General features: G+C 49.5%; 2 protein-coding genes across 2 annotated transcripts; one reads left to right on the top strand and one right to left on the bottom strand.

The window, feature by feature from the left end:
• Positions 1-218: 218 nt before the first annotated feature.
• On the top strand, positions 219-648 carry LOC143035556 (uncharacterized). The gene is made up of 2 exons (XM_076202423.1): positions 219-363; positions 473-648. Exons 1-2 carry the CDS (start codon positions 219-221, stop codon positions 646-648), a joined length of 321 nt encoding a protein of 106 aa, XP_076058538.1.
• A 4,757-nt stretch (positions 649-5,405) lies between these two features.
• On the bottom strand, positions 5,406-24,979 carry LOC143035557 (uncharacterized). The gene is made up of 6 exons (XM_076202424.1): positions 24,505-24,979; positions 23,417-24,470; positions 20,423-23,276; positions 19,161-20,062; positions 12,877-13,051; positions 5,406-8,757 (listed from the first exon to the last, which is right to left on the bottom strand). The coding sequence occupies exons 1-6, from the start codon at positions 24,977-24,979 to the stop codon at positions 7,840-7,842; spliced, it is 6,378 nt and encodes a 2,125-aa protein (XP_076058539.1). The 3' UTR covers positions 5,406-7,839.
• Between the last annotated feature and the right edge of the window lie 2,300 nt (positions 24,980-27,279).

The following is a 27,279-nucleotide window of genomic DNA, read 5'->3' on the forward strand; positions in this document are numbered from 1 at the left end:
TATATCTAACAAAACGACAATAAAAGTAAACAACGTATAATTCTCCGTCTGGGGGTATCGGCTGCATATCATTGTGACTAAGTAGCAGGCAGCTGATACTTTAGGGTCTATATGGGGTTCCCCTACGGATCAGAGTTACACATCATTCTGATAACAACTTGATTGGGATGCACTACATGGGTTCAGGGAAAAGCCAAAAGAGGAGTTGCGTCACCAACATGCTGCGCTACATTGACGACCTTATTAATGCTGTTGACAGTGGGCAGAGTATTGACGTTGTTAGTTACTTAGATTGTGAGAGAGCGTTCGATAGAATACCACATGGAAGATTATTAGGCAAACTTCAGGCAACAGGAATTGAAGGTAAATTGCTCCAGTGGATTAAGGGTTTCCTGTCAGGGAGAATGCATCGAATATCAATCCGAGGCACGGCATCAGGATGGTTACCAGTCGTGAGTAGCGTCCCCCCAAGGTACTAGTGTGTTGGGACCTTGTCTCTTCCTGGTGTATATCAATGACCTGGTCAACAATCTGGAGACATCTATAAGCCTATTTGCGGATGATGCGAAAATCTACAACATCATTTCATCGGAAGAGGATGTCGAGGCACTGCGGAGGGATATGGAGCGCCTGGATATAATGGAGTGACAGATAGCTGTTAACATTTAATACAGACAAATGCAAATTGGCCACAGGAATCGTCAGGCGGACTACCAACTTAGGGGGTCAGTACTAAAAAAAATCAACACAAGAGAAGGACATAAGAATAGTGATCTCGAGTGACCTCAAGTCATGTAGCAATGTTTGCTGCCAAAGCAAACAGTCGCCTTGGAATAATAAAGAGGAACTTCACCATCCTCAACGGAGAAATCCTGGTGCCACTCTATCTCACTCTGGTCAGGCCAACTCTCGATTATGGGGTCCAAGCATGGTCTCCACACTTGGTGAAGGATATTCAGAGCTTAGAGGAAGTGCAGAGTAGGGCAACCAAATTGGTACCAGAGCTATCTATAATCATAAAAACATGGAATATGAAGATAGGTGTCAGCGATTAGGGATCCAGACCGTCCAGGATAGGAGAACGAGGGGGGGGGGACTTAATACAAGTATATAAGTTGCTCCACGGTATTGACAACGTCCCCTTTAACAAGTTCTTTACCCTCAATACAAGCAACTTAAGGGGTCACTCACTTAAGTTGTCCAAACGCACACACTGGAGAACGAATCTAAAAGGTAACTGGTTTGCTACGAGAGTGGTAAACTTTTGGAATGCACTACCGCGCCTTCATTAGCCTCTTTTTAAAACTCGATACGACAGACACGTAAAATTGATTCAATAACTGGCTAACAAGTCCTAGAGGTGGAGAGGATCACAAGAAGTTTACTTCTTATTTCCTCACTGTTTCTCGATTAGTTTTGTGATATCTGTGATATAGGAAATCTCTGCTCATAGGAAAAATGATGATACTTTATTATGCTGCGACTGTCCCTCCGTTATGCTGTTCCCTCATTCTTAATACTATCCTGTACCAATTCTCTGAATATTCATTTCCTTTCTTCGCCTAACCCTGTGGTGGGGGAAAAGGATACTACCACCAAGTCTTTCCACTTGAGTCGTATGAGGCGACAAAAACGGGACGGGGATAGGACTAGGCATCCTTCTCCCTATAGTCCCAAAGGGGTCATTCCCCCAAAAAAGTAAAGGCATAAAAGGGTCTGGGAGTTTTCCAACCAGTTTGGGTCTTTTAATGTGCGTAGATGTGGTGCAGATGAGAGTGAAAGGGAGTAGATATGCAGTATGTTTGTGAGAAGAAAGATGGATGTGTTGGCATTGAGTGAAACTAAATTGAAAGGAGGGGCGAGTGTGAGTTTGGGAGTTTAGGTGGGAGGTTCTCGGGAGTGAAGAGAGGACTAGGGAGAGAAGGGGTGGCTATACTAGTAAGTGAAGAGATATGTAAGCGTGTAGTGGAGTGTAAGGCGGTTTCTTCAAGGTTAATGTGGATGAAGGTGAAACTGGCAAGGGAGCTTTTTTATTTTATTATTATTATTATTATTATTATTTTTTTTTTTTTGTAAGTGCATATGGGTCTGGTAGTAAGAGTGTAGAGGAAAAGGAGGTTCTTTGGGTGGATTTAAATAAGGGTTTAGGGAGAAATATCAATGTAGTGGTATTCGGAGACCTTAATGCTAGGGTAGGAAGTGACCCTATAGACGGAGTGGAGGGGAAGTGTGGAGTTCCAGGAAAAAAATTGTGATGAAGAGTTGATGGTGGAGATGTGTCTAGAGAGTTTATGATAGCAAATACAGTGTTTCAAAAGAAAGTCAAGCATAAGTACGCATGGGAGAGGATGCTGGATGAAAGGGTGGTAGACAAAGCGTTAATGGTCCATATAGTGGTAACCAGGAGTATAGTAGGAAGAGTTAAGGATGTACATGTTCTAAGGGGAGAGAGTGGGGGGAATATCAGATCATTTTTTGGTGGAAGGTAAGTTGAGAGTGGAGGATAGATGGAGAAAGAGGAAAAGGACAAAAGGTAGGGAGGTGCTTACAGTGAACTGCTTACATTAGAATGAAAAGGGGAAGGAGTACAAGGAGCTGAGAGGATGTGGGAGGGAGTGAAGGATAGAGTAGAACTAAGAGTGGAGGAGGAATGGGAATGGTTAAAGGAGGGAGTCACAAAGTGTGCAGAGATGGTGTGTGGAACAAAGAGGACGGGATGAAATAGAAGGAACGGCAGCGAGTGGTGGAGTGAGGAAACAAAGAAGGTTGTAGAAGAGAGGAGACGAGCTTTCACAGATTGGTTACAAAGTAGGATGAGAGAATCATATGAGAGGTACAGAGAAAAGAGAAGTAAAACATAAGATAAAGGAGGCAAAGAGGAGAGCACATGTGAAATGGGGTAAGAGTGTGACAGAACATTTTAAAACTAATGAAAAGAAGTTTCGGGAGGAAATTAAGAGAGGAAGAGGAGGCGAATCAAGAAGAAAAGAAAAGGTAAAAGGTGCAAATGGAGAGATGATAATGGAAGAGAAGGCAGTAAGAGGAAGATAGGCAGAGTATTTTAGGGAGTTGCTAAATGTGAAGGAGGATAGGGATGGAAAGGTAGTTGCAGTGGAAAGCGCTAAGAAAATGAGAGTGATGAGTGAGGAAAATGGAGGAGAAATAAGGAAAGATGAAGTGAAGGCAGTTAAGATGATAAGAGCAAGTAAGGCACCGGTTTCGCTCTATGCTTCTTCAGAGAAGCATAGAGCAAAACAGGTCAGGAATAAACTCGGAACTAGACCCGTGACTTCTTTTTCCACCTTCATATATATATATATACATATATATATAATATATATATATATATACATATATATATTTATACATACATATGTATATATATATGGCGGGGTGCCCACTGTTCCTTGTGCTACGAGCTCCCCAGTTCCTTAAATAGGCCCTGTGGCTACATCAAGAGTAGTTCCTTCAGACAACCCTGTGAGTAGGATCATCAGCGAGGCGTTCCTCGTGCGCAAGTGGCCGAAGCTGATTTTCACGAATTATGCTCGTGGGCCTTGACAAGGTCTTATGGAGCAGTCGCCGGTTTGGCTTGATGCTCCACGATTCCCCCCTCCCCCCACGATTCTCCACCCCCACCCCCCACCCCAACTCCTGAAGGCACTTGGTACCAAAAACGTCGAGACTTACCCCCCCCCCCCAAGTCGACATTCAGGGCGTGTACTCCCTATTGTTTAGCAAGACAGAAATCACAAGTAAAGGCACCAATGTTTCTTTCAATAGTTTCGTTTTTTTCGTGCATTTACGTTGTTCACGTTGCACCTGGCATCTTGTATCATTATGTGGGCAACGTTACGGAAAACAAAATCGTTAAACAAAACAGTTTCAATCCAGATCTCATAAGGGTAAACAGTTCTTATTTGAGCTGATTAAAAGCATCATCTATAAAGAAACAATTTCTAGTCCACAGATAAACGAAAGTATCTCCCATTAAGCGGCGGCGCCAGGAATTTTTAGTTGGGGAGGCTAAGGGGGGGCTGAGCAAATTTTGTGGGGGGCTAATAGTAATATGATAATACACATATATTATCCTCATTTCAGAAAGGGAGGGGGTTAATGGTTGGGCTAGCACTGATGGCTGAAATCTTTAGCCATGGCAATTAAAAATTCCACTTAATGAAATTATTTCAATGAGTGTTTTAAATTTTCAATTTGCTCATTTCAGTTGGGGGGGGCTAATGGGGGGGCTGGCCACTTTTTTGGGGGGCTAAAGCCCCTCCAAGCCCCCCCCCTGGCGCCGCCACTGCTCCCAATCTATTGTATAAATCGCAAGACTGCATCAACCTTAGTCAAGTGAATCCTGTAAAAACATCTAATTATGTATATCCATTTTGGTCTCTTCCGCGTTCTCCATTTCGTGGCGTTCTGTGAAGGGATTATCACACTGCGCTATTTTACCTCCAACCTCCGATTAATCGGCCGTACCGCCCACTTCCAGAACTTTTTCCGCTATGCCAATTTTTTTTTTTTTTTTTTTTTTTAACAAAGATACACAGAAGCTACGGCCGCAAATCTGCTCCAACAATCAGAGGGAAAATAACCCAGCGTGATCATTCTTTCAGTAACACACTTGTTCTACCGACCATCTCCTTTTCTGGCTAATTTCCCTATCTAACTCCATTTCCTCTCTTATTGCCTCCACAACCTTTCACTCCAGTCTGCTCTATCAAATTTGCCCTCTCCCCTTCTTTCAGCGTTATTCCCAACACTGTTCTTTATTCTTTTCTTTGCAGTTCGTAGTTTCGTCTTCATTGCTTTCGTTAATTTCTACTGGTAGAATTATGTGGCGATTGTAATTTTTTTTTCTTTCGAGACATACAGCGTGTATATTACTTCATGGGTAGTGATTGCGGTGGCGGAGGATGATTTCACATCTATAGTCGAGTTTGTTGTTCACGAAGGCTTGGTACGTTTCAGAGATGTGTGTGGTTTAGGAATTTTTGGACATCGCAGGCTCTGAGGCAAGATGCCTCTTGATATTCAAGACACGAGGTTTAAGAGAGTCAATAGTTGATTATCAGGCTCAGAAATCCGGTCTGCTCTACCAATGGGTGGGATTTCTTAACTGTCTTCGAAGAACCCAGATGGCGGTGAATTCTCGGTTAGTACCACATGGAACTGTTGGGGCAGGATATCTTTTTCTTCCAATTGTCCTGTCCCCGAGTCTGGCCTCTTATCTTCTCCAAAGGGAGATTAGTTGAAAAAAAAGAGGCAGAAGAAATAGAAACAGCAGCAGAAGACTTACGTCTCGAAACAAGGTTCATGGTAAGTACAGGATCCCTGGCAACTTAACCTTCGATCCCCTACTCTGGTTGTGTATGGTTCAGTAAAATAAAAGGCAAAAGTTTACTTTGACAATTTTTAAATTAAAGACAATACTTTACATTAGCCTACATGGTGCACCTACTTCAACAACCTGTCGCATACTAACACCTTTAATTTGCTTGTTGGCATCTCACAAATACTCAAACTGCACTTGGGTGGCAGCAATGCCCGTGACAGTTGCTTGGCCAGGTATCTTTACTGACAAGTTACTTAACACTCCCCAACCTCCCCCCCCCAAAAAAAAATAAAAAAAATAAAAAACACTAACAACAGACGCCTTTATTCAGCTCATCAAAAGCATATTAAACTCTGAACTGGATAATTCTCAGCACATTTAAGGTTTTGGCTCTGGCTGAAGCCATGTAACTTTATTCAGTTTATCATAAACTGAATAAAGTTACATGGTAATTCATAAATTTTATGAATTACCTCTGGTACAGAAGTTAACAATATTTTAATACTCGAACAGTTTCGTTCTGCCTTAATGCACTTTAATTTAAGTGAGGGGCAAACCTCAGAGAGGGCGAGGGATAGCGACTGTCACTTTAAGATGACGAGACTGGGAATATCAAGCAACTCGGGTCGTCCACCCCAATATTACATGCCACAAGTCTTAGGCGTTCGAATATCAACAAATATGTAAAAGTAGAGCACTGAAGACAGACAAATAAATAATAATTTCAGAAACGCGACCAACAAAGTCAAAATTGTTGGTCCATTACTCAATTTATATACACATAAATAAACATCAAATCATTAGATGCAACTTACTAGAAGTTAAAATTTGAAGGAACAGGGTATTCTATGTTTATTGAAAGTACTGGATAAAACCATGTAAACATAATGAGTTTCTCGGCCCCTCCACATCGAACGGACTAACATACCAAACAAGTAAATAAAAAATGTACAATCTTACTTACTAACGACTTGGCAATACACGGAGCATTCGTGTATCCATAGAAATAGTCACGTAATAAATAAAAGTGTGAATTACTATATTAGAATAACAGACACACAGTTAAACACAATGAAATATGCCTGAGCACTATGCTCTTGGAATCCATTTTAACTTTGCGTGATCGATCAAAATTATTTATTCAACACGTACACAAGTACACCTGTATCTGCTTAAAGGAAATCCAAGTTCTGGGGTCGCCACTTTACTATTTTCTAAATCATCCGACACTGATTTAATACTCAATAAAAAACACATTAGTTGGTGCTATACTACTCGTTATAATGAATTACAAAATATGTTTATATAAAATATAACCGATTTACACTACATCACTTCATAACTATAATTCTTAGTTTAAGTTAATCACATTCTTCTGGCTTAATTTTTACTTATCAGAGGCTCTTGAAATTTGAACTAAAGCCGCGCCCATTGTCTCTCTTCGAAGACACGTGATTGCTGGTCGCCATCGTTCGAAGGGCTGCAATTGGTCCCCAGTTGTCTCCGTCCCACAATGTTTTATCACTTGCATACGGAGGCAGAGGCGTTGTTTATTCAAGTTAACACGACATTGTTTACCATCATCCTTGCACAGACATACACATTCTGTTTCCGCAAGTTTCTTAACCCAATCCTCTTCATTAGATTTATCCTGACTGAGAAAACAACCCATATCTGGATTCACAATCTCTACTTTGAATCACGTTCAGGATGTCTGACCTCTCGCTAAAACAATTTAACCAACATGGCACCGAATGTCTCGCAAGTAAAATATATCTGGGTTTTTATAGGTCGACTTCGAGGCTTCCTATTGCGAGGACCCTACTCTTACTCGAATAATCTGATTTTAGGTTGGGATGGCGGATACGTCGAAACTACAACCTGTAACTACAGCATGCCCATGCGCAGTGAAGACAAAACCATGTTCCCAGGTTTTTCCGAAGATGGGTTAAACATAGAAAAGCATCACGAGATTCGGTTTGAGACGGCTAGTCGATTCTCATAATGTTATTGAAATTTTAGCATTGTCTCTCATGTTACACATCCTCCCTAGCAAAGATGACAGAGAACGAAACTAATCAGAATCCTTGTGCAGAAATAGGCACTGACCGCCATGGAGCCAGACACCTTTGTTGACGAAATCAGCACACTTGGGTGTTTGTTGCCTGGGGTCAGGTCCAAGATCGGCCTCAACATGTGCATACTTGCAAACCTTTCCATAGTTGCAGAACCCCTAGGATCTGAAAGGTCGACACATTTCTCTTTTGTACTTGAAATTAGCAGAGTTCGACGATGAACTCGAAGAGGAAGAACTACTGCGGCTTCTTGTGCTACGTCTCCAACTATCGGAGGGGATGTGGGAACGGGAGAGGCGTTTGTGACGCGTTTCATTCCTATTTAAACTGCCCTCGTCAAGTGACGCATAGGCATTTGGCCTATGCCTGTGAAAATGGACATTTTCTTCAGATATCGATTGAGCTTCCCTCATGTGGGGAAGATTATACATTCTTCTGGCAAAAGTCTTCCTTCGAAAGCATTAGTGTCTCCTGGAGATCTTCGATGTCATTCACGTTTTCGACAGGTGTGGAAGGTTGCGTATTCACAGCCACCGCGTCAGCCATATCAACTACCGAGTCTGGGGTGGATCCGGCCGTGCTAACGCTCGATTCTTCGCTGATCCGCTGACCGATTGCATAAACCGGAGGAACTCCTCTAGCTGTAGCATCCGGGTTCCCCCAACTTCCCAATCTCGAGGACTGAGGACCAGGCTCCATATCGCCGGTGCTCCAGCGGGGAAAAGATCGGTAGGCACTTTGCCGTACGATTCTCCGGACTATAGCCAACTCAGAAAGCCTCGGGTCCAAATCGATGTCGGACAGACGAGGCTGACATTCTAGAGGAACATCCCGACAGGCTTCTCTAGGAACTTCTTGTGGGTCTTCCAGAAAAACCTCCCCAGACCCTTCCTGGAGGTTCTCCTGAGAAAGATTAAAGAGATCCTCTTGAAGATCCTCCTGGGGAAGATTACGAAGATCCTCTCGAAGATTCTCCTGAGGAACAGTTTCTGGTGGCAGTTTCTGAAGGATCACGATTCTGGGATCATCATCATCGCTAGAGGCATTCCTCCGTTCTTTGCTCGTGGCTCCTGCTGTCGGGCATATGATCGGGAAGTAAAAGTACGAAGGGACGCTGGCCGTCTGCCCCGGACCTCTCCAGGAGATTTCGACTTCCCGTTCTCCCTCCTCTTCGTGGAGGCTGACATTATTCCCCGGACCTCTCCAGTAGATATCGACTTCCCGTTCTCTCCCCTTTTCGTGGAGGCTGACATTATTCCCCGGACCCCTCAAGGAGATAGTGGCCTTTTGTTTTTCTTCTTTCTTGTCTTTGCGGGAGCTGCCATGAAGGTAATCAGTCATCTGCACAAAGAAAATTGATAAATATTTACAACGTGCTCTATTACAAGAACTCGGCACCAGCAAGGAAGCCGCTGTCTGGACGTTTGGTCGATTGTTGGGGATTAAGCTAAGAGTGGGTAAAGGGACAACAAAGACAATAGTAATAACAATAATAATCATCGCCTTGAGTTTCATTTAATGGAAACTCACAGCTCCACAGGCAACGGTTCTCGAGGCCTCCATGGATATCCAGGGGGCAGAAACGTTGTTAAGTAGTCTGTTGTGTTAACCTAGGGCTATTTCTGTGTCACTGGCTTACAGTAGATGTCAGTTGTCAGTGTGTAAATATGATGAGGAAATGCAATCGAAGTGAAGGATAGGGGAAGGTGGGGTGAGGGAAGAAGGGAATGGGGAAGGAGGGAATAGGGGAAGGAAGGGATGGGAGAAGAAATGGATAGCTTCATGGTCACGTAGTGAGATAATGTAAACCGAGGTTGGTTGCGAGAAGGAGTGGAAGATGGGGTAGTTGGAGGAAGATGAAATTTGTGCAGCGTGTCCTTGTGGATGCAAATGTTGGGAGTGGGTCGTGCTGGGGTGATAGATCCTAGTCCTTCTGCATTATGTGTTTCCTGGATCAAAACTGTTGGGCAAGACTCGCATTCGGACTTTACAGAAACTGGTGTGCTTCCAGTCTCAAGAAGCAAAGAGCTTCAGTCCAAATGTGCAGATTGCAGCGTGGAGAGGACGCTGCTTGGTTCTGACCCCAATTGGCGCATCTGGATAGGTAAGCACATAGGGAATCATGCGAGGAGGCCGAGCAGTGTACATATATCCCTTCTGGTACAGTGCCCGTTCTATTGCAGCTGTTTCCTTTGCCGGGCGGTAGGGGAGGCTAAATAGCAGCTATTGTGTCATCAGGTCAAACAGATTCTAGTTATAGGTTGGTGGAGGCTCGTACCTTTGTTGAAGGGGGGGGGGGTGCATTGCAAAGCGGGGCAGCATACAACAGGTTAGGCGGGGGGGGGGGCTTTGTTGGGTCTGTGAGTGCTGCCCGTGCTTCCTTTGTTGGTTGTGTTGTATTAATGTTGAAGCCTTGCTAAGCACGGCTCCAAAGCCAGGTGGAGGACGGGCAGACTAGGTTTAGGGCAACGTTTCTTGCCCCTTTTGCCACGATCGATGAACAAAATGGATCCTGAAAAAAGAGTTGTAAGCTATGCCGAGCTGTACCGATGTCCTGCTAAGGTACTGAACGACCATTGGTCCTGCACCGCCCATATGTGGGCTGGGCATTGAGGTTTCCAGAATTCACCTTCGAAACTTACCTTTGTGCACCAACTCCTCGAGATACTGATCGTGTTAGTGAAAGGGAAGAACGAAGGTATTGTTACAAAGGGTGAAAAAATATTACGGTGACTGATTACAAGTGAATGACTATGAAAGAATGATTATACTACAAAGAGCAGATTGTGACTGATTACATTGTCCCTTCCTCTCCCTCTCCCTTCCTCTTCCTCTCCCTTCCTCTTCCTCTCCCTTCCTCTCCCTTTCTCTTCCTCTCCCTTTCTCTTCCTCTCCCTTTCTCTTCCTCTCCCTTTCTCTTCCTCTCCCTTTGTCTTCCTCTCCCTTTGTCTTCCTCTCCCTTCCTCTTCCTCTCCCTTCCTCTTCCTCTCCCTTCCACTTCCTCTCCCTTCCTCTTCCTCTTCTTCTCCCTTCCTCTTTTTCTCCCTTCCTCTTCCTCTCCCTTCCTATTCTTCTCCCTTCCTCTTCCTCTCCCTTCCTCTTCTTCTTCTCCCTTCCTCTTCCTCTCCCTTCCTCTTCTTCTCCCTTCCTCTTCCTCTCCCTTCCTCTTCTTCTCCCTTCCTCTTCCTCTCCCTTCCTCTTCTTCTCCCACTTCTCCCTTCCTCTTCCTCTCCCTTCCTCTTCCTATCCCTTCCTCTTCCTATCCCTTCCTCTTCCTATCCCTTCCTCTTCCTATCCCTTCCTCTTCCTCTCCCTTCCTCTTCCTCTCCCTTTCTCTTCCTATCCCTTCCTCTTCCTATCCCTTCCTCTTCCTCTCCCTTCCTCTTCCTCTCCCTTCCTCTTCCCTGGTCAATGAGAGCCTCTAGGAGTCAGTCCAATGAGGCACCACGTGGAAGTGGCGAGATAGCGGCCGGCAAACCCCCACTCTTGGCGGGAGGAAGAGGAGGGGCAGTCTAGTCCCCCCGGAAGAGGAAAAAAAGAAGTGGAAGAGGAAGAGAGACGAGAGGCAGAGGGAGAGGAAAAAGAAGACTTGGTTGGGGGGGGGAGAGGAAAAATGAGACTGGAGAGAGAGAGATATAGGTATAGGAAGAGGAAGAGAAAGCGAGAGGGAGAGAAAAGAAAAGAAGAAGAGAGGAAGAGAAAAGAAAAGAAAGAAGAAGAGAGAGGAAGAGAAAGAGGGAGAGAGGAAGAGGAAGAGAAAGAGGGAGAGAGGAAGAGGAAGAGAAAGAGTAAGAGAGGAAGAGAAAGAGGGAGAGAGGAAGAGAAAGAGGGAGAGAGGAAGAGAAAGAGGGAGAGAGGAAGAGAAAGAGGGAGAGAGGAAGAGAAAGAGGGAGAGAGGAAGAGAAAGAGGGAGAGATGAAGAAAAAGAGGGAGAGAGGAAGAAAAAGACGGAGAAGAAGAAAAAGACGGAGAGGAAGAAAAAGAGGGAGAGATGAAGAAAAAGAGGGAGAGAGGAAGAAAAAGACGGAGAAGAAGAAAAAGACGGAGAGGAAGAAAAAGAGGGAGAGGAAGAAAAAGAGGGAGAGGGAGAGATGGAGAAAAAGAGGGAGAAGTAAAGAGAGTGAGAAGAGAAAGGGAGAGGAAGAGGGAGAGGAAGAGGAGGGGAGAGGAAAGGAGAGGATGAGGAAGAGGAAGGGAGAGGAAGAGGAAGGGAGAGGAAGAGGAAAGGAGAGGAAGAGGAAGGGAGAGGATGAGGAAGAGAGAGGAAGAGGAAGGGAGAGGAAGAGGAAGGGAGAGGAAGAGGAGGGTAAAGGAAGAGGAAGGAATGGAGAGGAAGAGGAAGGGAGAGCGAGGAAGGGAGAGGAAGAGGAGGGGAGAGGAAGAGGAAGAGGAGGGGAGAGGAAGAGGAGGGGAAAGGAAGAGGAAAGGAGAGGAAGAGGAGGGGAAAGGAAGAGGGAGAGGAAAAGGAAGGGAGAGGAAGAGATAGGGAGAAGTGGGAGAGGAAGAGGAAGGGAGAAGTGGGAGAGGAAGAGGAAGGGAGAGGAAGAGGAAGGGAGAAGTGGGAGAGGAAGAGGAAGGGAGAAGTGGGAGAGGAAGAGGAAGGGAGAAGTGGGAGAGGAAGAGGAAGGGAGAGGAAGAGGAAGAGGAAGAGGAAGGGAGAGGAAGAGGAAGGGAGAGGAAGGGAGAGGAAGAGGAAGGAAGAGGAAGGGAGAGGAAGAGGAAGGGAGAGGAAGAGGAAGGGAGAAGTGGGAGAAGAAGAGGAAGGGAGAGGAAGAGGAAAGGAGAGGATGAGGGAGAGGAAGAGAAAGGGAGAGGATGAGGAAGAGGAAGGGAGAGGAAGAGGAAGGAAGAGGAAGAGGAAGGGAGAGGAAGAGGAAGGGAGAGGAAGAGGAAGGGAGAGGAAGAGGAAGGGAGAGGAAGAGGAAGGGAGAGGAAGAGGAAGAGGAGGGGAAAGGAAGAGGAAGGAAGAGGAAGAGGAAGGGAGAGGAAGAGGAAGGGAGAGGAAGAGGAGGGGAAAGGAAGAGGAAGGGAGGAAGAGGAAGGAAGAGGAAGGGAGAGGATGGGAGAGGAAGAGGAAGAGGGAGGAAGAGGAGAGGAAGGAAGAGGAGGGAGGAAGGGAGAGGAATGGAGAGGAGGAAGGGAGAGGAAGAGGAAGAGGAGGGGAGAGGATGAGGAAGGGAAAGGAAGAGGAGGAGGAAGGGAAAGGAAGAGGAGGGGAAAGGAAGAGGAAGGGAGAGGAAGAGGAGGTGAAAGGAAGAGGAAGGGAGAGGAAGAGGAAGAGGAAGGGAGAGGAAGAGGAAGGGAGAAGTGGGAGAGGAAGGGAGAGAGACTGAAAAAGGAAAAGGAGAAGGAAAAAGAAGAGGAGGGGGAGGAAAAGGATGCAGGAGGAGGAGAAATCGACCCTCCTCCTCCTCCTCCTCCTCCTCCTCCTCCCCTTCCCCCTCCTGTTGGGAGACGCACCTCCTTGTGGAGAATGGGTCTTTTGAGGACGCCCTCCACCGGCTCGTGGATGAAGGAGCACCGGACGCCGTAGCGGCAGTGGCCCGTCTGGTGGTAGGACTGGCACTTCCGGGTCTTGTACTTACCGTGGCGGGTGATCGCCCGGATCTCCTCTCCCCCGTGGGCGTAGTTGCATCTGGAGGAGGAACCAGAGATGGAACGTCAGGAGATTGAGGTCTGCGTGGGGTTGATTGGGGAGGAGAGGAGAGGGGAGGGGAGGGTGTCAGACGAGGTCAAATAAGGTTAAGAACATAAGAATGGATGAGACTGCACGAGACCACAAGGCCTCTAGTAGGCAGTTCCATGTCGCTTACCACCTGGTATCCCTGTCCATAAAGTTATCTTATCTTCTCTCAAGACAACCAATTGTTCTAGCACTCTACATTGTTACCAAGCCTGTTCTATTCGTTAATCAAGATGCCTAACCTGGTGTCTTAATACGATGACCTTGCCTGCATCACGCTTGTTAAAGCCCTTGACCCACTTGATGGCAAAAAAAAAAGATGTTTTAGTAATGCCAAAAAACGGATAAATGACAATTGTTCAAATTGGGTTAAAACATGAATTTTACAGTGACCTATGCAGCCTTTTCTTACATCCACAGCGTGGTAGCCCTCGAAAGGAAACGCTGGCTTCTGGAAGGGTAGTCCACAGCAACTTCCATTCTGGTGGATTTGGCCAATCTCACTCCCCAGGAGATGGTAGGGTAGTAGAGGGCTTGTCCCCAGGTGTGGCCACCTTGATAGACTGCCCTCTTGGCATGCTGCACTAGTGCAGCTTTTGTTGGTGGTAAAGATTCCATTGACATGCCCCGCTTAGTGAAGAGATGCTAGCGCACTTCATCAATGTTGTCCATGTCACTGGTTCGGTCATACAATAAGATGGTGAAGCGCTCCAATATGGCCATAGCTTCATTATTTATCTCTCCAGGAGCATGGCCCAGGATATGAAAAGTGGATGTTGCTTCATCAAATGCTTTCCAGGTCTGCCATGCCAGCTTCCCTCTCGTAGCAATGAATGAAACAATGTCACATCCCTTGTAAGCATATAACATAGGCAGAGCGATGGCTTTTAGGACTGTCACGTCCTTGACGTGAGTAGAGTCCAATGGTTATCCTGTGTCACGCCCTTGTGTGAATAAAGTCTTCCGTTTGTAATTCTAAGGCACACCTTGCGTGAATGTTATAGTTTTATCATGTTTCCCTAATGTATATGCATTTCATCATTGAGCAATACCAATCTGTTGGAGCACGCCCTTTTCGTATGATCTCAGGTAACGCCAAGCGAGAAACATTCCTGATTTGGCGGGAAAAGCTCGCTCTCCTTTCCCATTGGCTGAGAATTTTCAAACCACCTACTTTGGATACATTTTGCCATGTTTGAAACGTCGGCTCCTATTCACGAAGTATAAAAGGGCGATGCAGATGACGACCGAGTCTAGAGTCAATAGAGAGAGGACAAAGAGAGACTACAGAGAGGAACTACAAAGCAGAAGACAGGAAAAGAAGCTGAAGTTCAGGGCCCATCTGAAACTACTTCGAATTTCTCTGCAATCGTCGATTACAACTCCGCTAAACAAATCCTTTGGACCACAAACACGGCCTGTCACCAAAACGAAGTGTAAATCCTTCGTTTTCCGAACTTATCGGACACTATCCAGATTGATGCTTGACTACGAGCGACGCGACTCTGTTATTTTCTCTATTTAAGAAATATCCTCAACCATCTATTTGTTCCTGACTACCAGAAGCTTCTCCTACAAGAAGAGACTACCAGAATCTGCCCCTTCCAGAAGTTATCGTTCACCTCAAACCACCTATTCGTCCCCCCTTGGCCGCTGAAGCGACCGACAGCAACCGATATCAAGACTTGTCTACACCATAACCAAGACTTCGTTTCGCCCACCTAGTCATACATGTTGCAAACTTAAGCCCATCTACAACTTGGTAATATATTCACATTATTTCATGCAATATGTAATATGTTATTTTTGTTCATTTGTTTTGTGTGTTATGTTAGTGTAATGATATTTAATTTTAACGAAGATTTTAATTATCCTGCCTGAACTTTCATTCGTCCAAACTGCGCACGGGCTTTTTTTCGTGTCACGACTAGCCTGTCCCATAGGCGAGTCGTGACAAGGACCAATAGAAGCTGCTATTTCGTGGGCAGGTATCTAAAATACTGGCCAGTCCCAAAAGCAACCCACAGGTGCTCCAAGTGTAGCCTAGACGTTGCAGCGACTGACAGTACCACCACCTCTGTGTCAACTGTTCGTATGACAATCTTCAGGTAGCCTTGTCTGACAGCATCGGCAGTGTGCAACAGCATTCTTGTGTCAGCTTCTTCCTGAGTACAGGTGCTCAGGGCTGCTGCAATGCCGTCATTTGGTGGGTTGCAAAGAACATCACCTAGGGTGGCAACAAGTTGCTTTCCATCTGGTGTCTGCTGCATTCGCATCGTGCGTCTAGCCAGAAATGTAAATAGTTCCCGTTTCCATTATGTCTGAGAAACTGCTGCCACCTACCAGGTAATTTATTGCTCCCCTCAACCCTGCGTCTGATCCCCATCCCACGGCGTTTACGGTTTTCAGCATTCAGGCTGTTGTCAATGTGCGTAGGGAGACTTTTGCTGCATAGTCACCAAATATTTTGCAAACAACTGGCTTAAGCATATTGACTAGCGTAGCACATCTAGGATTATCACGTCAGAATCCGGGGTATCGGTGCGACACTCAACACTACAAGTGGGGCAGTCAAGAAGATCAGACTTCTTGCCCTGACGTAATTTGCCATCTTGAGACATTGAAGGAGGGCACCTCTTGTTTTCATGCCTAACGAATTCATTAAGATCACCCTCTCGTGACTGACAGGCAAGATACAGTCGTTAAAAAGAATGAGCGGTCACTTTTAAGGGACTGCAGCTTGGGCTTGGACTTTTCTGTTGCTGGAGGCTGACTGAACAGATGGAGTTTTTTTTATCGGGTCACCATGAGTCTTTATCAAATACTTTTCAGGTCTCGCGGCCATTCACTAGGCGCTCCTGAACAAAAGCCTGACACTCCTGCACTCCAAGTTCTTCAGCCCGACGAACAGACTTGGCAGCTTTATCCATGATGTCATGGGTGTCGAGGCTCATCACCTCCTTCCTGGCTCTCCTCAACGAATGGATTCCTCATGTCAGTGAAGACTTGAACGAGGGAAGACACTTATCTGGCAAACATCTTCTGAATGCTCGCAGTCTGTTCATGGCGCCTCAACACTTTACTCTTGTTTTGCCTAGCCTCCAATTAAGACTCAAATTCAGCAGTCAGCCTTGCCATCTCCGGACCTGCAACTGACCATCTTCTGAAAGCTTCAGAATTTTGTGTTAGACCCACTGCACCACCGTCTTCTTTAAGGAATGTGTTGTCCTGTTCGTGTGTTTGACCAATTGGAGAGAATGGGCGCTGGCTCTTGCGAACAGTGAATCCTTCTTTGCGAAAATTCTCAGCAACTTCTGGATGCTCGTGTTCAAGACTGATCATGCCTCGCATATGAACAGATCCCCATATGGCATAGTTCACATGGTCTAGGGCAAGGAACCATGGAATCATCTTGCATAAGATACCAACACAGAGATAGAGGTCAGACTGGCAGTGATCTGGCGTAGGTCATAAGGAGCTCAAGCCGCAGGGTGGTAGACCAGAGGTAGAAATTGACACACTCAGTACTTCTCTCAACACACCATTCTTCAAACGTCTTCACATCTAAGTTCTGACTCCATCTGATTGTACTGGAGACAGGCCTTTTTCATTATATGGTTGATGAAAATTAATATGTAATGGTTAATGAATAGTATATCAGAAACCTCAGGTGTCAAAAACACACTCACAAAAATAGTATAGGTAGTACAAGTTGTTTAAAAATCTATTTTTGTATTTTAACAAAATTAGTAATTAGGAATTGTTTGATATATTTCATCACTATAGTAAATAGTTTATAAATATAAAAGCATTAAACCACTTGAATCATGTAATGCTGAAGGTAATGTCCAGATTTACCAAATTTGTATTTTTTAATGGCGTTCATATTGGAAAATGGCTGTCATTCGCTTCTTGCAGGGTTCGAGATGGCTTCATATCTGAAGAGTTTCATGTGGGTCTAGTCTAACATACTGCCAAAATTCATGCTTTTAACCCAATTTGAACAATAGCATGACATTTTGCCACTTATCCGCCTAAGTAAATGTGATTTGTCCGCTTTCTGCATGCAAAATTTTGTTCACTTGGATACGGCAAAAACCATCTGCACAGAGTCGTCGGCCGAATGCAATCGAGCATTCGTAAAGCTGTGGGTGAGGCAGAGGTGTGTAATCGGCGACCCCCCCCCCCCCGCCTCTCCGTCCCCTCATGCAGAAAAGGAGAAGACGGGGAGAAATCCCTTTGGGCTGCGTCAATTTTTTCTTACACATACTACCTCACCCCCCCATCCCCCCACCCATTCCACCTCATGTATCACATCATCCATATGCAACCATTCTCCATTCACCCCTGTCTTCTGTCCTCTCCCATCCTTCCACTACAGACATTCCTCTCTTTTGTAATGCCCCTTTCATCCCATCCATCCATCTCATCCTAGGACGCCCCCTCATATTCATTCCTTCCACCTCTGCCTTCCACACTTATTTTACTAATCTTTCTTCACTCATTCTTTCCATGTGTCCAAACCATCCTAATACTCTTTCATCAACCTTATCTCCCAGCTCCCTTTCCACCCCTGTTGTCCTCCTCACCTCATTTCTCACTTTATCCAGCCTAGTAGCCCCATCATACTTCTCAGACATTTCATCTCAAACACATTCAAACTCCTCTCTTCCTCTCTCATGTTCCATGTTTCTGCCCCGTACAATGCTGTTGGCACAATCACTCCTTCATATAACCTCCTCTTAGCATCCATTCCCAGATGTCTATTTCTCATTACACTTTTCAATCCACCAAGGCATTTACTCGCTTCTCTCAATCTACATTCTACCTCCACCCCCACTCCTCCCTTTCCTGCCACATTCGCACCCAAGTATCTAAAACTATCCACTTCCTCCAGTTTCTCACCCTTAATGCTCACTTCCAGCCTGCTGTCACTCTCTCCCCTTGTACATCTCATCACCTTACTTTTACCCACATTTATCTTCAGCTTCCTTCTTTTACACACCTTCTCAAACTCTGTCACTAACTTCCTCAATCCCTCCTCTGATCCTGCTACAACCCCAGTGTCGTCAGCAAACAACAACTGGCTCACCTCCCACTTTTCTCCATTTTCTTTAATCATCTCCAACCCCTGACCCACTACCCTCGCACCACCCCATCCATGTAAAGATTGAACATCCAGGGCGACATAACACATCCCTGACGAAGTCCCACCTTTACCTCAAACCATTCACTCTCTCCATTTCTAATACTAACACAAGCTCTACTACTCACGTAAAAACTCTTGACCGCTCTTAACAGTTTTCCTCCTATCCCATATATCTGCAGTTCCTTCCTGTCTACCCTGTCGTAAGCCTTTTTTCAGATCCATAAAAGGCCAAAAAACATCCTTACCTTTTCCTATAGCTTTCTCACATATCTGCCTTACCACCTCTGAATTACTGCATTCTAAACTTGACCCCTGTCTTTGGAGTGAATTGCGGGGAACGGTAGTTTAAGTTGCCACCTTAAAGTAACAAATCCTTGCCTAGTCATAAATACACCACAATATTTTCTGGAGCAACAAGTATTTTCTAATTTCTCCATGCCATGCCAAGATGAAATGGGAAAACCTGGGTTGTATTCATTACATCTCGAGGATTACGGTAATCAAGATTAGGGTAAGTGTTCATGATTGGCAGTCACAAAAGTTGATGGAGGGAAGGTCTCAAGGTGTGTTTGTCATTCATGTCGGTCATAAACTTCTGTAAGGCTTATCAATATACAACCACTGTGTCCTGGATTGAAAGCATAAACGTAAAAAAGAGACTTACACTCCAGAAAGGGGAGAGCTTTGCATATTCATTAAAGAGACAAAAATCTATGTAACTTTATGTGCGATTGCACGTACGCAGTATCAATTGCATTAAAAAAAAAATCTGAAAATTACTCTTCCATCGAAATGTGACAAGGGCTTATCAGTGATGAAAATCTCAACTGCTAACAAGGTGAAGAATCATGTGTTAGTGAACCAAAAGATGGACCATCACTACATAAGCGATCCTACCAAGGAGTAACTTACCTCACACCATACTTGCAGACCCCATTGATCATATAAGACCGACACAATTCAGTCTTGTACTTGTCAGGGTCCAAGGGGATGAACTCGTTGCTCCGATTGGCTGGGCCGGGAAGGTTCCCGAACCCGGAAGAATAGCTCCTTTCCCTAGAACCGTTTCCCGCATCCTCTTCCCGTTGCAGGAGCTCCCTGAGCCTGCGCCTTTGGCCATTTCCGAGCTCGCCTTCTTGGTCCTCTGGCTCGAGACTTCTGGAAGTGTTCTGAGGACTCAGGCTACGGTGTCCTCGGGCTTGGAAACCTGAAGCACTGACGACACTCTGGCTCGCTGCGAGGTCACCCAGACTACTGCTGGTTGTCACTGGTGAGAAGTCGGACACGGACTGGGAAGGGACGACAGAAGGTGTGCCAAACCCAGAAAGGAGAGCATTCAGGCGAAGAAGGAGCGTCTCCTGGGACATGGCTTCATCCGTGTCATCATATGGAGGCCAAGAATACTGATGCTCGGGTTTCCGCCTCTGGGAATCGAAGATTTTTAACCAAGGAGAAACGTTATCTGCACTACGGTCCGTTTGGCTTGGGAGTGAAACCGCGGCAGGGGGTCTTTGATCAGGGAGTTGTGGAAAGCCGGGTGGGGGTCGTATGCCAGCAGACGAAGGCGGCGCTGAACCAGGTAGAGGCAACAGCCCTTTGGAACGTTTGAAGTTGGAACCTCCCGCAGCACCTTCAGCAGACGAAGGCGGAGCTGAACCAGGTAGAGGCAACAGCCCTTTGGAGCGTTTGAAGTTGGAACCTCTCGCAATACCTTCAGCAGACGGAGGGGGCGCTGAACCAGGTAGAGGCAACAGCCCTTTGGAACGTTTGAAGTTAGAACCTCCCGCAACACCTTCCACTGAACTACTGGCCTGCTGGGAAAGATGGGAAAAATAAATACTCATCTTCTGCGTACCTTTCACGTGACTGAATGCGAATTGAGACAGTGTTTATGTAAACAAGAAATACTGATAAATGTTACATATAACCACATTGAAAGGTACAACACTGCACATTTTATGAAGATTAGGACGTTTCTTGTTCATGAAATGCGACTCCGGTAAAAGAAAAAATATTATATACCGAGAGTAAAATATCAATATCGAGCTCACGTCTGACTGATGGAATATAAATTTATTGACAAAAACTCGATCTGTCTAACGTCTTTGCTCATTTCATGGCTGACTGACCAGCCTGGTCAACTTTACAAAACATTCTAACCATTATCAACCAACCTGCGTGCGTGGGTGATCACTCGGAATCCCGACATCACGAGGCAGTGAGAAAGACTGAGGACCTTCATCTTGTAGTTCTTGCCGAATTCGTAGCAAGGAGGAGCTCGACCGTGCAACAGATTCCTCCTGTGACCCAGACACGTCCCTGGACACGAAGGGAAGAACTTGTGCTCTCTGGGACATCGTGGAGGAACCTCCATCCAAGGCCGTGGAATTCCTATAAAACAGAAGTTGGGTCTCGGTCTGAGAGCTAGACATTGTGAATTGGGTGGAGCCTGTGTCTGACTGGAGGGTGGTAGTTTCTAAATGTTGAAGATTTGGCTCGAAGTGAGGAGCCTTTGGGTCCAGGTTTGACAGTGTTGACACGTCCCATCGAGATTCGGATGCAAGTGGCGGAGTCACTGGGACGGGCTGGGTTTCTCCTGCAGGAAGCTCCTGGGTCGATGAAACCAACTGTAAGGTCATCGCAGCTAACACAAGGTCCACCGGAGTGAGGTCTACGTTCTCCTGTGGGATCGGAACGTTTGTCGGAGAGGACTGAACGTTCATCGGAGAGGACTGAACGTTCATCGAAGAAGACTGAACGTTCATCGGAGATGACTGAACGTTTATCGGAGAGGACTGAACGTTCATCGGAGAGGACTGAACGTTCGTTGGATAGAATTGAACGTTCGGCGGAGAGGACTCAATGTTCGATGGAGAAAACTGAACGTTCGATGGAGATAACTGAACGTTCGATGAAGATAACTGAACGTTCGATGGAGAAAACTGAACGTTCGGCGGAGAGGACTGAACGTTCGTTGGAGAGAACGGGAAGTTTGTTACAGACGATTGAACATTAGGGTGAGAAAATAGAACGTTAGTCGGGGAAAGGAAAGGGACGAGGACATGACCGCGTTGAATGATGACCTGATCGCTTTGATGGATCACAGGACCGAATTGGGGACTTGTTTGACTGGAGTGGGAGCTTGTTTGACTGGAGTGGGGGCTTGTTTGACCGAAGAGGGGGCTTGTTTGGCCGAAGTGGGGGCTTGTTTGACTGGAGTGGGGGCTTGTTTGACTGAAGAGGGGGCTTATTTGACTGAAGAGGGGGCTTGTTTGACTGGAGTGGGTGCTTATTTGACCGAAGAGGGGGCTTATTTGACCGAAGAGGGGGCTTGTTTGACTGGAGTGGGGACTTATTTGTACGAACTGGGGGCTTGCGTGACCGAACTGGGGGCTTGTGTGACTGGAGTGGGGGCTTGTGTGACTGGAGTGGGGGCTTGTGTGACTGGAGTGGGGGCTTATTTGTCCGAACTGGGGGCTTGTTTGTTCGAACTGGGGGCTTGTGTGACCAAACTGGGGGCTTGTGTGACCGAACTGGGGGCTTGTTTGGCCGAATTGGGGGCTTATTTGACCGAAGTGAGGGCTTGTGTGACCGAACTGGGAGGTTACTGTGGCAACGTCGAAGAGCGAAGGAACATCCCGTCGGGTGTGCGATCTCGCTTCGAGTGTACGTCCATCATAAGATGGTGATCGATGAGAGGTCTTATAGACTTGCGAGGTGCGCGATTTTCCTCGTCTGGGTGACGATGTCTGGAACTTCGGAGGCTGACTCTGGGGGCTCCCGTGCTGACTCTGGGGGCTCCCGTGCTGACTCTGGGGGCTTGAGTGCTTCCTTCGGGGGCTCCCGTGCTGGCCATGTGGAAAGGCGTGCTGGCTATGTGGGCTTGCGTGCTGCATGTGGGGGCTCGTGTGCTGCATGTAAGGGCTCGCGTGCTTCCTTCGGGGGCTCGAGTGCTGACTCTGGGGGCTCGAGTGCTGACTCTGGGGGCTCGAGTGCTGACTCAGGGGGCTCGAGTGCTGACTCAGGGGGCTCGAGTGCTGACTCAGGGGGCTCGCGTGCTTCCTTCGGGGGCTCCCGTGCTGACTCTGGGGGCTCGCGTGCTTCCTTCGGGGGCTCCCGTGCTGACTCTGGGGGCTCCCGTGCTGACTCCGGGGGCTCCCGTGCTGACTCCGGGGGCTCGCGTGCTGACTCCGGGGGCTCGCGTGCTGCCTGTCGGGGCTCGCGTGCTGTCTGTCGGGGCTCGCGTGCTTCCTTCGGGGGCTCGCGTGCTTCCTTCGGGGGCTCGCGTGCTGACTCCGGGGGCTCGCGTGCTGTCTGTCGGGGCTCGCATACTGCCTGTGGGGGCTCGCGTACTTCCTTCGGGGGCTCGCGTACTTCCTTCGGGGGCTCGCGTGCTTCCTTCGGGGGCTCGCGTGCTGTCTGTCGGGGCTCGCGTGCTTCCTTCGGTAGCTCGCATGCTGTCTGTCGGGGCTCCCGTGCTGACTCCGGGGGCTCGAGTGCTGACTCCGGGGGCTCGAGTGCTGACTCCGGGGGCTCGCGTGCTGACTTCGGGGGCTCGCATGCTGTCTGTCGGGTCTCCCGTGCTGACTCCGGGGGCTCGAGTGCTGACTCCGGGGGCTCGCGTGCTGACTTCGGGGGCTCGCGTGCTGACTCCGGGGACTCGCGTGCTGTCTGTCGGGGCTCGCGTACTGCCTGTGGGGGCTCACGTGCTTCCTTTGGGGGCTCGCGTGCTGTCTGTCGGGGCTCGCGTGCCGTCTGTCGGGGCTCGCGTGCTTCCTTCGGAGGCTCCCGTGCTGTCTGTCGGGGCTCCCGTGCTGTCTGTCGGGGCTCGTGTGCTGTCTGTCGGGGCTCCAGTGCTGTCTGTCGGGGCTCCAGTACTGTCTGTCGGGGCTCCAGTGCTTCCTTCGGGGGCTCGCGTGCTGTCTGTCGGGGCTCGCGTGCTGTCTGTCGGGGCTCCAGTGCTGTCTGTCGGGGCTCGCGTGCTGTCTGTCGGGGCTCGCGTGCTGTCTGTCGGGGCTCGCGTGCTGTCTGTCGGGGCTCGCGTGCTGTCTGTCGGGGCTCGCGTGCTGTCTGTCGGGGCTCGCGTGCTGTCTGTCGGGGCTCGCGTGCTGTCTGTCGGGGCTCGCGTGCTGTCTGTCGGGGCTCGCGTGCTGTCTGTCGGGGCTCGCGTGCTGTCTGTCGGGGCTCGCGTGCTGTCTGTCGGGGCTCGCGTGCTGTCTGTCGGGGCTCCAGTGCTGTCTGTCGGGGCTCCAGTGCTGTCTGTCGGGGCTCCAGTGCTGTCTGTCGGGGCTCGCGTGCTGTCTGTCGGGGCTCGCGTGCTGTCTGTCGGGGCTCCAGTGCTGTCTGTCGGGGCTCCAGTGCTGTCTGTCGGGGCTCCAGTGCTTCCTTCGGGGGCTCCAGTGCTGTCTGTCGGGACTCGGGTGCCGCCTGTGGGGACTCGCGTGCCGCCTGTGGGGACTCGCGTGCCGCCTGTGGGGACTCGCGTGCCGCCTGTGGGGACTCGCGTGCCGCCTGTGGGGACTCGCGTGCCGCCTGTGGGGACTCGCGTGCCGCCTGTGGGGACTCGCGTGCCGCCTGTGGGGACTCGCGTGCCGCCTGTGGGGACTCGCGTGCCGCCTGTGGGGACTCGCGTGCCGCCTGTGGGGACTCGCGTGCCGCCTGTGGGGACTCGCGTGTCGCCTATGGGGACTCGCGTGCCGCCTGTGGGGACTCGCGTGCCGCCTGTGGGGACTCGCGTGCCGCCTGTGGGGACTCGCGTGCCTCCTGTGGGGACTCGCGTGCCTCCTGTGGGGACTCGCGTGCTGCCTATGGGGACTCGCGTGCTGCCTATGGGGACTCGCGTGCTGCCTATGGGGACTCGCGTGCTGCCTATGGGGACTCGCGTGCTGCCTATGGGGACTCGCGTGCTGCCTTTGGGGACTCGCGTGCTGCCTATGGGGACTCGCGTGCTGCCTATGGGGACTCGCGTGCTGCCTATGGGGACTCGCGTGCTGCCTATGGGGACTCGCGTGCTGCCTATGGGGACTCGCGTGCTGCCTATGGGGACTCGCGTGCTGCCTATGGGGACTCGCGTGCTGCCTATGGGGACTCGCGTGCTGTCTGTGTGGGCTCGTGTGTTGTCTGTGTGGGCTCGTGTGCTGCCTATGGGGACTCGCGTGCTGCCTATGGGGACTCGCGTGCTGTCTCTGTGGGCTCGCGTGCTGCTTGTGGGGGCTCGAATGACTGTACGAATCCGAGTGCCATGTATAAGGGTCACTATCCTGCGGGTCCTTTGGGTAGGGGTCCGAGTCTCGGCCAGGGTCACGACCCTGCCCGTGGAAGGGCGATCGATTCGGTTGAGGGGACGGGCGTTGGTGTTGGGTATCGTGGGGCTGGGATGGGCTGGAGCTCCGGCCCTCGCCAAAGCTCCCAAACTTCCCTCTGAACTTGTTTTTTAGGTAACCCCGGCCACGGTATCTCTTCGGCACTGCACCGCGGGCGCTAGGCTCCTTCCCAGAGTCCTGCGGCCACTTTTCTTGTACTGCTGGTGGTGGTCCTCGGTCCTCCTGTGTACTGCTTTGAGCAGCCCAAAAATCTTGTGCGGGTTCCTCAACATCGTCAGGAACCTCAGGAGGAATGGTGGGTGATGTCGGTGTCGGTGGTGGCGGCGGTGAGGGCGGGCTACTGTTCGTTTCTTCCTCTGATGATGATGATGATGGCTTATCAAGCAAGAGTAATTTCTTTTCAGACATCCTAGCGTCAAGTCACGACACTGAAAAGAATAAAAAATAAATTTATAGTGCCATTCGGGTCGTGTTACACACACACACACAGACAGACAGACAGACACAGACACACACACACACACACATACACACAATCGTCGGATTCACGGCGAAGATTGGAACTCTGGAAAAAACAAAAAAGCAATTTTCGTGGATTTCAACGGCGATGGAGTACCTGTGTTGTATTAGAGGACAGGGACAAGAAGAGCAGGAAGTTTGTGGTAAATTATGTGCCTTCTAATACGGTTTCGTGGGAAGAGAGAACACAAGAATATATTACAAGACACAAGGATAACACTAAACAAGATAATGGAAGAAGAATTGTAATGGGTGACTTTAATTGTAAAGAGATCTGCTGGGAAGAAATAACAGTGAAGGGTGGAGATGACCTATGGGGAAATGTACTACTTGATATGATTATAGAACATACAATGGCACAATGGATACAAGAGAATACTTGGTATAGAAATGAGGAAGAGCCATCGAGACTAGACCAAATAATCACATCAGAACCTGAAATAGTGAACAAGATTGAATACAAGACACCACTAAGTATAAGTGACCACATTAGTAGAACTGGAGAGGTGGGGAGAGGGGGAGAGGGGAAGGGGTGGGGAGAGGGGAAGGGGTGGGGAGAGGGGAAGGGGTGGGGAGAGGAGGAGAGGGGTGGGGAGAGGGGAAGACGGGTGGGGGGAGGGGAAGAGGGGTGGGGAGAGGGGGAGAGGGGAAGGGGTGGGGAGAGGGGAAGAGGGGTGGGGAGAGGGGGAGAGGGGTGGGGAGAGGGGAAGACGGGTGGGGGGAGGGGAAGAGGGGTGGGGAGAGGGGAAGAGGGATGGGCAGAGGGGAAGAGGGGTGGGGAGAGGGGAAGAGGGGTGGGGAGAGGGGAAGAGGGGTGGGGAGAGGGGAACAGGGGTGGGGAGAGGGAAAGAGGGGTGGGGAGAGGGGAAGAGGGGTGGGGGAAAGGGGAAGAGGGGGGGAAAGGGGAAGAGGGGTGGGGAAGAGGGAAGAGGGGTGTGAGAGAGGGGAAGAGGGGAGGGGGAGGGGAAGAGGGGTGGGGGAGAGGGGAAGAGGGGTGGGGAAGAGGGGTGGGAGAGAGGGGAAGAGGGGAGGGGGAGAGGGAAAGAGGGGAGGGGGAGAGGGAAAGAGGGGAGGGGGAGAGGGAAAGAGGGGAGGGGGAGAGGGAAAGAGGGGAGGGGGAGAGGGAAAGAGGGGAGGGGGAGAGGGTAAGAGGGGTGGGGGGGGTGGGGGGGGGGGGAGAGGGGGGGGGTGGGGGAGAGGGAGAAGCGAGGGGTGGGGGAGAGGGAGAAGCGAGGGGTGGGGGAGAGGGAGAAGCGAGGGGTGGGGGAGAGGGAGAAGAGAGGGGTGGGGGGGGAGGGAAAGAGGGGTGGGGGAGAGGGAAAGAGGGGTGGGGGAGAGGGAAAGAGGGGTGGGGGAGAGGGAAAGAGGGGTGGGGGAGAGGGAAAGAGGGGTGGGGGAGAGGGAAAGAGGGGTGGGGGAGAGGGAAAGAGGGGTGGGGGAGAGGGAAAGAGGGGTGGGGGAGAGGGAGAGAAAGGTGGGGGAGAGGGAAAGAGGGGTGGGGGAGAGGGAAAGATGGGTGGGGGAGAGGGAGAGAATGGTGGGGGAGAGGGAAAGAGAGGTGGGGGAGAGGGAGAGAGAGGGGGGGGAGAGGGGAAAGAGGGGTGGGGGAGAGGGAAAAGGTGGGGGAGGAGGGAGGAGAAAGGTGGGGGGAGAGGGAAAGAAGGTGGGGGAGAGGGGAGAGAAGGGTGGGGGAGAGGGGTGGGGAGAGAGAGAGGTGGGGGAGAGGGAGAGAAAGGTGGGGGAGAGAGAAAGGTGGGGGAGAGTGAAAGGTGGGGGAGAGGGAGAGAAAGGTGAGGGAGAGGTAAAGGTGGGGGAGAGGGAGAGAGAGGTGGGGGAGAGGGAGAGAGAGGTGGGGGAGAGGGAGAGAGAGGTGGGGGAGAGGGAGAGAGAGGTGGGGGAGAGGGAGAGAGAGGTGGGGGAGAGGGAGAGAGAGGGGGGGGAGAGGGAGAGAAAGGAGGGGGAGAGGGAGAGGTGGGGGGGGGAGGAGGGTGGGGGAGAGGGAGAGAAAGGTGGGGGAGAGGAGAGGGAGAGAAAGGTGGGGGAGAGGGAGGGGAAAGGTGGGAGGTGGGAGAGGGGGGGGGAGGTGGGGGGGGAGAGGAAAGGTGGGGGAGAGGGAGAGAAAGGTGGGGGAGGGGAGAGGGTGGGGGGAGGGGGAGAGGGAGAGGTTGGGGGGAGAGAGAGAGAAGGGT

Source organism: Oratosquilla oratoria, chromosome 19 (assembly GCF_046742065.1).
Source record: "Oratosquilla oratoria isolate Oo_2021 chromosome 19, ASM4674206v1, whole genome shotgun sequence".
Lineage (NCBI taxonomy): Eukaryota > Metazoa > Arthropoda > Malacostraca > Stomatopoda > Squillidae > Oratosquilla > Oratosquilla oratoria.

Coding starts and splice junctions, on each gene's coding strand:
- LOC143035556 (XM_076202423.1), top strand. CDS start 219: ATGCTGCGCTACATTGACGACCTTATTAATGCTGTTGACAGTGGGCAG. Junction 364..472: donor TCAGGCAACAGGAATTGAAG/GTAAATTGCTCC, acceptor CGTCCCCCCAAG/GTACTAGTGTGTTGGGACCT.
- LOC143035557 (XM_076202424.1), bottom strand. CDS start 24,979: ATGTCTGAAAAGAAATTACTCTTGCTTGATAAGCCATCATCATCATCA. Junction 20,063..20,422: donor GTGATCACCCACGCACGCAG/GTTGGTTGATAA, acceptor CATCTTTCCCAG/CAGGCCAGTAGTTCAGTGGA. Junction 8,758..12,876: donor GACCCATTCTCCACAAGGAG/GTGCGTCTCCCA, acceptor TTCTTTGTGCAG/ATGACTGATTACCTTCATGG.